The sequence below is a fragment of the Heptranchias perlo genome, chromosome 21, assembly GCF_035084215.1.
Source record: "Heptranchias perlo isolate sHepPer1 chromosome 21, sHepPer1.hap1, whole genome shotgun sequence".
Lineage (NCBI taxonomy): Eukaryota > Metazoa > Chordata > Chondrichthyes > Hexanchiformes > Hexanchidae > Heptranchias > Heptranchias perlo.
The window spans coordinates 36,838,693-36,850,974 of record NC_090345.1 but is presented as its reverse complement, the minus strand read 5'-3'; the positions used below and the strand labels follow the sequence as shown (position 1 = coordinate 36,850,974).

The 12,282-nt window shown below is 40.9% G+C and overlaps 1 protein-coding gene across 1 annotated transcript in view; it reads left to right on the top strand.

Annotated features, from left to right (window-relative positions):
- hectd2 (HECT domain containing 2) overlaps nucleotides 1-12,282 on the top strand; it is a 109,002-nt gene that overhangs the window by 31,079 nt on the left and 65,641 nt on the right. Inside the window, exons 5-7 of the mRNA XM_068002479.1 lie at nucleotides 5,227-5,329; nucleotides 7,021-7,110; nucleotides 7,820-7,884. Of these exons, the coding sequence (XP_067858580.1) occupies nucleotides 5,227-5,329; nucleotides 7,021-7,110; nucleotides 7,820-7,884 (258 nt within the window). The remainder of the gene's footprint in view (nucleotides 1-5,226; nucleotides 5,330-7,020; nucleotides 7,111-7,819; nucleotides 7,885-12,282) is intronic.

The following is a 12,282-nucleotide window of genomic DNA, read 5'->3' as shown; positions in this document are numbered from 1 at the left end:
GGGACCAACAGTGAATCTCCTTACCCAATGAGATTTAAGGATTGAGAAAGAAACAGAGGAACAACGGCGAAAGAAATAGGGTGAATTAGTCAATTCAGGTACAGAAAGAGAAATAAAAAAAGGAAAGAAAGATTGAATTAAGAGATTGGCATTGCATTAACAGTTATCACATCGTTAAAAGGGTACTTATTCTGTTAATTATGAGCCCTAACTTTCTGCGACCAGTTTAATGGGTAATCAATGTGCAATCTAGCAAGTTCTTAAAAATAACGGGGAGGCTAAGGGCGAGATGCCGTTTGTGCAAAGCAAATGGTGGAGTGGCGTAAATTGAACAGGAAGTTCTGGAGATTCATAACTCACGGTGTATCTCTTCTTTCCCTGAATCTGCGGGCCAATTTACGCGTTAATAACGGCATGTGTCGTTAATGCGCCATTATTTTTCCAGGACGATTTGGCCCAATATATTGAAACTGAATTGTCATTTATCCTCTGAAGATGTGAGATAACTGGTTGAAATCTAGTCCTAGATGGAAAGAAAGGTTGCATTTCATACGTAATCTCTTAAAAGGCTTGGTCAATAAAACAAATCTTTTAAAAGTCAAGGTTTAACTAACAAACTTGTTGACAGCAGTGGATTTTTTCGCAAATTCCATTGGAGTCATCATTTCAGTTATCGGTTTGTTTCAGCAGCAATCAGCTGTTCTTACATTCTGGTCATTTTTTCCCTCATTTTTACTACAATTATCCTGGAATTTTTGGGCAAATTTCCTGTGACAAATCAGTAGGTTTTCACTTGGAGCTGTTTTTAGTTTAGTTAATTAGGAGTAATTAACTGCATTATATCATCATCTTAATAAACTCAAGTCCTGTTATTTCAGAATTCTAACTGTTCACGTATGCTTTACAACTGTGTAAAAATCTTTAATTGAATGTTGAGATCTAATATTAGAAAGTGTTAAATAACTCATAGGTTTCATATTTTAGGTGATATTTTGGATCCTCCTCCCAAACTTTATTTTTATGTTTATCGTTCCTCTCTGTGCTAGTCTGATATCTGCAGCCAAGAGGGTAGGTATATCAAGTATTCCCAGAGCTGTAATTACTCTTTGTTGTCCGCCACAAAGAGTTAGGAGAGGTGACCGACAGTAACCTCAAACCTGTCTGTCTCCACTCAGTGCTGCTGAGCTGTATCGCGAGTCTTACATTGTAAGTGTTTGTTAGCCATGTGATTTAAATTCTCTGAACCAAGTATATGCTCCTCTCTTGTTCGTTGCCTAATTAAATCACCTTCAGTGAACCACCTAAAAAAGAGCAGCAAGTTAAGTAAATTATAATATGCAGTGATGATTCAATGCTGCTGAATTGTATAGTACCTAAGCATGTTCTGTGGTGTGGTTCAGTTTCTGGATCTTTGATAGTAGTGATCGAAATGATTCTTGCTAAAACTTTTTCAATCCCAAGTACAGACACATGACTCTGAAAAGTATCAATCAACTAATGCCCTAATGCTCCATGTGAATCACTGTAGCCTATCTAGTCCGATAGGACACTTTCCATAGTGACAATATGATTCTGTCACTGCTGTGCATAGAACAAAGGATAACAACATCATTAGAAATTCTTCAAGCATTAAGCCCACACATCACAAATATGATACCCTATTTAAAAATACCACAAGTAATTTAACCAAATCTTTAAAATTTGAGGATCCATGGTCCAATAGAACACAAGATGGGTTTCTGTTGGGCATGTTGTTTATCCATTGACCCAGTGCCTTGATGCATGAATCACTTATTCAAACATTATTTATGTTGAAATGTTTATTCTGAGATTTAAACATGCGACTTAACCAATCCCGATGTGGATTATATATCAGTATGCTAAATTGACTCTCCAGTAGACATAAAAAAGCTGAATTATAACCAGGATAACTATAATTGGTTTACATGCATCCGTTCATTTATGATCATGGTGCTGGAGCAGTATGATAAGGGCAACAAAAAAACATGGGGAAATGTAGTAAAATCGACATTACTTCATTCCTTACACAAGGTAGGAATTTGTCCAATCTTGGGTGGTTCTGGGGAGTCACATATTTTTGTTGTCCTGGTGCCATCTAGACCACTCCTAGTGACCACCTGTTCACGCTGTTTACGAAGGCTGAAAATCTGTGCAGTAGCTAGTACTTTTGATTACCCAATTTTGAGAAAGTTCTCCAAGCTCCAGCATCGATTTTATTCAATTTCCAAATCCAGTCTCTTCAGTTTTTAGCAAGCTTTGGGAGAGATAAGAATGGTTTTGAGCTCTTTTAACTGCCTACTTGTTATCCTTTTATCTATTACCTGCTTCTCTTCTGATTGATTCCCTTCATGATCTCAGCAGGGGCCGATTCCTTCTTGCTATAACTCTAGGCCTAGACTTTTTTAACTAACCATCCTGAGGCACCTGAACAAGAGTAAGAATGTGTGGGCATCCAGGGCACATATGGCATGTCATCAAGTACATTGGGCAAAGCAACTAAGTTGCAGTCAGTGATTTAATTTAATCAGGGACATTTTAGGGAACATTTCTTGCCCCTCTTGGACAATCAGATTCAAGTTGCAGTTCTGAAGCACCAAGCAGTGTATCAGTATCCATGTCCATGTTTCAACTCATTTTGACATGGCATAGGACCAAAATAAATCTTTCTACCTTACATTGAGGGTTGCAACTGATTTATTTAACGCTGATAGAAAATATATTTTCATTGGGCAGTTGGAAGCATTGCTGGAAGACCCTAAATTAAATATAAATCTAATGCAAAATCTAAAAGGTTAAAGATATGGCAGGCTTGGGACAGAGGGGCCATTCTACATTGAGGGCTTCTAGCTTGTTTTTATTTTGCCCTAGATTGCATGTGGGTCCATAAAACTTTCAAGGAGCACAATGATTTTGAGCACCCTATCTGAAATACTCTCAATGCATTAAGCCAAGTATGTCTTCCAGGGCTTGAGCCATGGGTCCACTCAAAGATCCATCTCCTCTATAGTGGATCTTTATTGACCACCTCAGCCCATTCCTTGCCCAAGTGGACAGTGGCCCTCTGTGGTTTTTGTTGGTATCAGGTTTGTGGATCATAGCAATAGTTTTTGTTTCACCTTTTTTGGGACAGCTGGCATATTCAGATCATTTAAGGGATCCCCTCATGTTCAAAACATTGACACCCAAAAAGAGAAATCTGCTGAATTTTTAAATTAATTTTTGGGATGTGGGTTTTGCTGGAAAGGCTGGCATTTATTGCTCAGCCCTGAGAAGTTAGTGGTGGGCCACCTTCTTAAACTGCTGCACGTAGCAGTTTGATGCAACTGAGTGGCTTGCAAGGCTACAAGAGAGCAGTTAAGAGTCTACCACGTTGGTGTGGGACTGGAGCTGCATATAGACTGGGTAAGGACGGCAGGTATTAGTCCCTAAAGAACATTAGTGAACCAATTGGGCTTTTACCACAACTTCATGATCACTTTTACTGATGCTAGATTTTTATTTTGAGTGTTTTTTAAACTGAATTCAAATTCTTAAACTGCCACAGTGGGATTTGAACCCACATTCTTCTGATTATTAGGAATCAGGAGATTACTCTGGATTACTAGTCCAGCAACATAATGACTACACTACCGTACCCCCCTAAATTTAGGAGCCATGTGGGGTGTGCCTTACCCCCACCTACTGAGCAGCCGAGGCAGGGTTTTACTCAATGTTTATTGTGACAGGAAGAAAAACTTTGTCCCATTTTGGATCTCAGATAATTGAGTGAATTCCTGAAGCTAGAGAATTCCAATTTAGTTATCTTCACGCACATTATGCAAGAGGTGTGATCCAGACTTTACTAGGAGCCATCGATTTAAAGGATGCATATTTTCACATAGCAATTCAACATTCTCTGAATGTGTGATTTGAAGTTTCTTATCTGGAAGGCAGCATTATTAGTAATGTCAGTTTCAACCCACAGTATTAGTCAGCAGCAGGAGCAGTGAGTGCACCTTTTAGTTGTAAGTTGGCCCTCTTTGGTATGGGCATGAGGATAGAGTAGTCTTGGCCTTGTCCAGGGTTTTTCCCCCAAGATGGCCTCGAAGTTTCATTTTGGCCATGAGATTGTCGTACTCTGTCATCCCATCAATTGGATGAGGATGATAGGTTTCACTGTGCAGTGGCACAGAGAGCATTTCATCTTTATGTTCACGAAAATCACGACAGGAAGTCCAGGCAGTTATTTGTCTTGTTTTGAAAGAAGGACTTGGTTAACTCCATGACAACGCAGCACATAGTGAAATGGCTAATGCAATGTATTCTCCATGGTACCATTTAGCCAGTAAACATCCCTGAGGTCTGGTTGAGGGCCACTCTACCAGTCCCCTGGGCTCCTTTTGGTCAGGTTTCCATTGACATTGTCTCAAGGCAGCTATCTAGAATATCCCTCTTGGTTTACTGTTCAAATTTGGCTAAGATCCAGGAGAATGCCTTTGACGGACTTGTGTTGGCAGCAGGGATTGGGACATCCCAGTTAAGTCCCCCCATCTTTTTAAAATGGCACTACTTTGATATTTTGATCTCCTATAGTATGTGAGAGATGCCTGAATGACTTGAGAAGGTAAAATTACCTATTTTGTTAGATATTCGTCATTTTTGAATAATATCATCCCTCACACACCATAATCCCTACTAGCCATCCCTACAGGCCCTGCTGAGGTCATTCAGATTTTATGGATAAGGAGTTTTGAAGGAAGCAATTTTTGTAATAATGTAGGTCAGAATCATCTGAGCTATTGTGCGGGTCCTGGGCCTTTATACATCGTGGGAACTGAGAGTCACAGAGTCATAAGGGAGACGGTCTCAATGATATCAAGACAAGAAAAAATGTATATCCCCAGAACTCATCCAAGTTCCTACAGTGTGTGAGGTTTGCAATCATCTGAAGAACAATGAAGACCTTACAAGGTAGGTAATTTTACCATACAGAAATCATGAACTGCGTAGATTATTACTATATGTTGCTTGTATTCAGTCTATCTATGTGCAACAAGATTCGGCAGTTCTTGTAGGTAAAGATAGACCTGTTTTACATTATCTAATTCTGAACCAAGGTAGTTCATAATTAAGGAGTCATTCAGTAATGCAGAAGTTTAATTAACCATAACCATATTAGTTTGATTAACATAAATGTAATACACAGGTGTTTTTTTTTGATTATAGAGAAGATGTAGAAAAGGCCAAGACTTCAGGAGACTGGAAAATTGTACATGATTTTTATTCAACAACATTTGATTCCTTTCTGGAAATTAATGCAGCTTTCAAGGTATACAGAAGACAGACACACTGTGCCTAGTTCATTTTGCTCCAGCAAGAATTCTGGGCTCGATATTACACCCATTGATTATAAACGCAAAGAATGCCTAGTCTGCTTTTAAGATGATTTTGATGTTCTTTGTTTCAGTGCCAATTTTTTTCCCAGAAAATGCAGTGATCCATTGAAGGTGAAGATCATAATAAACTGTCTTCTAAAAGTATTATTTATTTGTTTTAACTTTCATTCTAGTCGTGTTTAATTATGACTCCATTTCTTGGTCTAACTTGGATCCAATAGATTCTTGTAAAACAGATACACCATATAATTTGTCTTTTTACAGCATGCTTCTAAATGTAACTTGATTCATTTATGGCTTCCAAAGGCAGCATTTTTTTAAAAAATTGCATTAATCTTGAACTTGCTAAAGATGTGAAAATCCAGTTAAACAGAGAAAAGAGATTTATCTTTAACAGACATAAGTTTAAGCGTGTGTAAGATAATCCCTTTAGTCATAAAATGTGCATAATATTTGGTCCCATTGCCAACATAAGAAAAATAACATGAAGGGCTAAACTAAAGCAACAAAATAAGTAGAAGAATTTAAAATGCGTGAAATTATAGACAGTGCAGTGGATTTAATCGTGATGCTGTCCATGCTAGTTAACTGGGACTGTTCTTATTGGGGCATTTATATAAATGGAACATTTGCTTAGGTTCAGACATTCTTGAACATTTGAGAAGTTTGCATATTAGGAATGACAAATGATCTGATTCCCAACAGCTTCTGTTAAAGGTTTCATTGTCTGCCCAGGAATTGTGTTGGAAGATTTTTTTAAAAATAAATCTTAGGCAGTGAATAATGTGCTGAAAATTATAGTTATTGAAACTGAGTTGTAGCAAAGCTGAAGAAGGATTTACTGATTTAACAGGCGGATATCTGACCTCGTGTTAAAATAAAACGCAGCAGAAAATGAGTAGATTATTAAAATATTTCTATATTAATGCACTGACTGAAACTGTGCTCCTCAGTTAGTCAGACCAGTTTGAGATTCCTTCAGTGGGACAATATATATTGAAATGGAGGCACTGCTCAGTGTAGAGCGCAGAGCCAGAGGGCCTTGAGTTAGCTGTTCTCAGTCAAGGCGGCAGCTGGGGCTTTATCGTGGACCTCAGCAGCCTTGGGCTAGGGAGGGGAAAATTGGTTACGGTTGTTACTCTTGATTGCTGTCCAGTGACTGCTGCTGGTATGTGTGCTCAGCCCAAGCCTATTCTCGTGGGGTTAGAGAGTAGTTCAGGGGGTTAGGTGACACTGAAGTGGCTGGGTGTATGAAGAACAGTCACAGCTGCACCAACACACAAAGCAGCAGTAGCCGTAGCAGGAGAGGGTAAAGCACTGCATCAGGAATACAGTGACTATACCACGGAACCAGAGAATGGCTGTGGTCACAATAGAGTCCTTGATGGGGGGTGTGGGGAAGAGAAAGCAACCGTGGTCACATCAGTACCATCTATAGCAGCTTGCTGCCACAGCAGAGGGACAGAAAGCATCCCCAGGCACCAGAAGCACCGATGGTAACTGTGAAAGCAAATTAACATTCACTGTAATATAGATTTTGTTTTGTCTTTTAGTGTTACGGCTTTCTTTATTTGTATCTAAACCGTGTTTTTATATTTTATTTTTATCTTCCATTAATTCATAGCGGGATGCCAATGCACCTTTTAATACAATAGACGATCCAGGCATTTATGTTAAATTTACAAACAGTGTCTATGATGCCTTGCTGAACACAGTGAGTATACTTTTAGCACCTATAGCCAAATATAAAAAGTTAAAAACTTCAGTTTATAAATTGAATACCTTCCAGGGAAAGACTCTTCCAAGACCTTTAGAGAATGCCACCTTATAAAATATAGTGACGGTACTGTTATTCTACAGCAACCAGTTCGAGACTGGTACCTGCTTAGAGTGATGAGTTATACTGCTGGCTCTGCATTACTATCCGGCCAGGAAGAAAGCAATTATATGCTGTATCATCTACTTGCTGTGAAACAAATCTATTAAAATAAATTGTAAGATTGAATCAGTTCATAAATATTTGGAACCCTACATAATAATTTGCAATAAACATTAATTATGAAACATTTACAAATGTGTTCCTGTCAAATTACATACCATCAAATGATTGCAAAAGGACTTCACTTCAAGTATACAATTAGTATACACAGCTGTACTTCAGCAGCAGAATAATATTATGTGGATTATATAGTATAGTGCACCTGTCCTTATAAAACAGTATATCTACCATACGTAAAACCATGGGGAATCTGCTAATACTTAATAAAGTTTGAGCATTACAGCCCTTTGCTAAACATATAGTATTTGTTTATAGTGAATGCTAGTACAGAGTGGATACGAATTAATAAAATATACCAAGAAATTTGTTCTGTTTTGTACAATTAAAATTGACTGAATATATGTAACAACCACACTATTTTCAGCCCCAGGACATCCAGAAAACTGTATTGAAAGGAATTATTAACAGTCTGCTGAGAGAATGGAAAGGGTAAGACTTAGATGTATCTTTCTAAATGAACGTAACAATTGTTTTGACGTTCAGTCTGTAGATTGGTTCAGTAATCTGGAAAGTATTTGTTTGTAACAGATGCACATGGATGGTAGATTCTGTTCTGATTTGCTGTGTATAGGGAAAAGCAAGATTATTGCTGAACCTGTTGCCAGTGATTTGATGACAGCATGCAATGGTAGGAAAAATTCCATTTTACACATGTTCCTTCATGTTCCCATTATTTTCAATGGAAGAAGAGGGTACCACCTCAGCAATCACCAAGAACAGGAGTTTCCAGCCAAAGGAATAAGAAAAAGCAAATCCCGAAATACCCATGAAAGATATTTATGTCCCTACTAAAGTTCATCAAAATTTTTTGTGAACTTGTTATCAAGTGAGCTGCAGTTTTTGGGAGTCTTGGGCATAATTCAGAAGGACAAAAAGCATTAAGGTTATGGGCTCTGAATTTCCTGGGTCTATGAGGATGGCACTGGGGGCAGTATGTGGGTGGGAAGAATTTGGGGCAGGACTTGGTAATGCCGGGCCTCTGCCCCTTTCTCCCCACGGTGAAAAATTTTGGTAGGCCCTTCTTGCTTCCTTTCCATCCTGATGTCAATGATGGATTGGCGGGGTGATGTCCCCTGCCAGAAATCCCACCTAGTATGCCTGCACGATGCTATCCAAAGGCGGGTTTGGGGGCCTGATGCAGGTTTCCAAATGGCAATCGATCATAGAGTAATCAGTTTCCATTAGAGAAGTGGCTCCCCCAAATTAGTAATATTTGTGGACACAGGAGAGACTAATTTTCCATTGATTGATTGCAAGAGACATTACAATAGACGGCAATGTGTAACCTGATTGATTGAACAATCTACAGTAGTTTATAAGAAGGAGTTGGCCTTGTGGAGATAGTAAGACACCTTTGCTTGAAGTATTTATGAACAGCACATACTAATCACTATCACATAAGAATGGTATTGTTTGCATTCATGCATGATAATTTACCACAGACAATGCTTCAATAAACATTACAAGCAGCTAAATAGGCCTGAAGGTAAGCTTTGATCACTGAAAATTGTTACATGGTAATACTGATGGACCAAAACTGAGCGATATGACTAATTTAAGAACATAACATAATAAATAGGAGCAGGAGTAGGCCACGTGGCCCCCCGAGCCCTCTCCGCCGTTCAATCAGATCATGGCTGATCTTTGACCTTAACTTCACTTTCCTGCCCAATCCCTGTATCCCTCAATTCCTCCAGAGACCAGAATTCTGTCTATCTCAGCCTTGAATACATCCAACGACTCAGCATCCACAGCCCTGCGGGATAGAGAAATCCAAAGATTCACAACCCTCTGAGTGCAGAAATTCCTCTTCATCTCATAAGAACATAGGAATATAGGAACAGGAGTAGGCCATTCAGCCCCTCGAGCCTGCTCCGCCATTTGATAAGATCATGGCTGATCTGTGATCTAACTCCATATACCTGCCTTTGGCCCATATCCCTTAATACCTTTGGTTGCCAAAAGGCTATCTATCTCAGATCTAAATTTAACAATTGAGCTAGCATCAATTGCTGTTTGCGGAAGAGAGTTCCAAACTTCTACCACCCTTTGTGTGTAGAAATGTTTTCTAATCTCACTCCTGAAAGGTCTGGCTCTAATTTTTAGACTGTGCCCCCTATTCCTAGAATCCCCAACCAGCGGAAATAGTTTCTCCCTATCCACCCTATCTGTTTCCCTTAATATCTTATAAAACTTTGATCAGATCACCCCTTAACCTTCTAAACTCCAGAGAATACTACCCCAATTTTTTTTTTTTTATTCGTTCACGGGATGTGGGCGTCGCTGGCGAGGCCAGCATTTATTGCCCATCCCTAATTGCCCTTGAGAAGGTGGTGGTGAGCCGCCTTCTTGAACCGCTGCAGTCCGTGTGGTGACGGTTCTCCCACAGTGCTGTTAGGAAGGGAGTTCCAGGATTTTGAACCAGCGACGATGAAGGAACAGCAATATATTTCCAAGTCGGGATGGTGTGTGACTTGGAGGGGAATGTGCAGGTGGTGTTGTTCCCATGTGCCTGCTGCTCTTGTCCTTCTAGGTGGTAGAGGTCGCGGGTTTGGGAGGTGCTGTCGAAGAAGCCTTGGCGAGTTGCTGCAGTGCATCCTGTGGATAGTGCACACTGCAGCCACTGTGCGCTGGTGGTGAAGGGAAGTGAATGTTCAGGGTGGTGGATGTGGTGCCAATCAAGCGGGCTGCTTTATCTTGGATGGTGTCGAGCTTCTTGAGTGTTGTTGGAGCTGCACTCATCCAGGCAAGTGGAGAGTATTCCATCACACTCCTGATTTGTGCCTTGTAGATGGTGGAAAGGCTTTGGGGAGTCAGGAGGTGAGTCACTCGCCGCAGAATACCCAGCCTCTGACCTGCTCGAGTAGCCACAGTATTTATATGGCTGGTCCAGTTAAGTTTCTGGTCAATGGTGACCCCCAGGATGTTGATGGTGGGGGATTCGGCGATGGTAATGCCATTGAATGTCAGGGGGAGGTGGTTGGACTCTCTCTTGTTGGAGGTGGTCATTGCCTGGCACTTATCTGGCGCGAATGTTACTTGCCACTTGTGAGCCCAAGCCTGGATGTTGTCCAGGTCTTGCTGCATGCGGGCTCGGACTGCTTCATTATTTGAGGGGTTGCGAATGGAACTGAACACTGTGCAGTCATCAGCGAACATCCCCATTTCTGACCTTATGATGGAGGGAAGGTCATTGATGAAGCAGCTGAAGGTGGTTGGGCCTAGGACACAGCCCTGAGGAACTCCTGCAGCAATGTCCTGGGGCTGAGATGATTGGCCTCCAACAACCACTACCATCTTCCTTTGTGCTAGGTATGACTCCAGCCACTGGAGAGTTTTTCCCCTGATTCCCATTGACTTCAATTTTACAAGGGCTCCTTGGTGCCACACTCGGTCAAATGCTGCCTTGATGTCAAGGGCAGTCACTCTCACCTCACCTCTGGAATTCAGCTCTTTTGTCCATGTTTGGACCAAGGCTGTAATGAGGTCTGGAGCCGAGTGGTCCTGGCGGAACCCAAACTGAGCATCGGTGAGCAGGTTATTGGTGACTAAGTGCCGCTTGATAGCACTGTCGACGACACCTTCCATCACTTTGCTGATGATTGAGAGTAGACTGATGGGGCGGTAGTTGGCCGGATTGGATTTGTCCTGCTTTTTGTGGACAGGACATACCTGGGCAATTTTCCACATTGTCGGGTAGATGCCAGTGTTGTAGCTGTACTGGAACAGCTTGGCGAGAGGCGCAGCTAGTTCTGGAGTAATCTCTCCTCGTAACTTAACCTTTGAAGTCCGGGTAACATTCCAGTAAACCTACGCTGCACTCCCTCCAAGGCCAATATGTCCTTCCGAAGGTGCGGTGCCCAGAACTGCTCACAGTACTCCCGGTGCAGTCTAACCAGGGTTTTCTATAGCTGCAGCATAACTTCTGCCCCCTTGTACTCTAGTCCTCCAGATATAAAGTCCAGCATTCCATTAGCCTTATTGATGATTTTCTGCACCTGTTCATGACACTTCAATGATCGATGTACCTGAACCCCTAAGTCCCTTTGGACATCCACTGTTTTTAACTTTTTACCATTTAGAAAGTACCCTGTTCTATCCTTTTTTGATCCAAAGTGGATGACCTCGCATTTGCCTACATTGAATTCCATTTGCCACAGTTTTGCCCATTTACCTAATCTATCAATATCCCTTTGTAATTTTATGTTTTCATCTACACTGCTTACAATGCCACCAATCTTTGTGTCATCGGCAAACTTAGATATGAGACTTTCTATGTCTTCATCTAAGTCGTTAATAAATATTGTGAATAATTGAGGCCCCAAGACAGATCACTGCGGGACTCCACTCGTCACATCCTGCCAATGTGAGTACCTACCCATTATCTCTACTCTCTGTCGCCTTTCGCTCAGCCAACTTCCTAACCATGTCCGTACTTTTCCCTCGATTCCATGGGCTTCTATCTTAGCTAACAGTCTCTTATGTGGGACTTTATGAAATGCCTTCTGGAAGTCCATATAAATAACATCCATTGACATTCCCCTGTCCACTACTTTAGTCAACTGTTCAAAAAATTAAATCAGGTTTGTCAGGCTTACATGGCTGACCCTTTATCCTGCGACTGTGCTCCCTAGTTCTAGACTCTTCAGCCATGGGAAACAACCTCTCAGCATCTACCCTGTTAAGCCCACTCATAATCATACATGTTTCAATTAGATCACCTCTCATTCTTGTAAACTCCAGAGAGTATAGGCCCATTCTACTCAACCTCGCCTCATAGGACAATCCTCTCATCCCAGGAATTAATCTAGTGAACCTTTGCTGCAC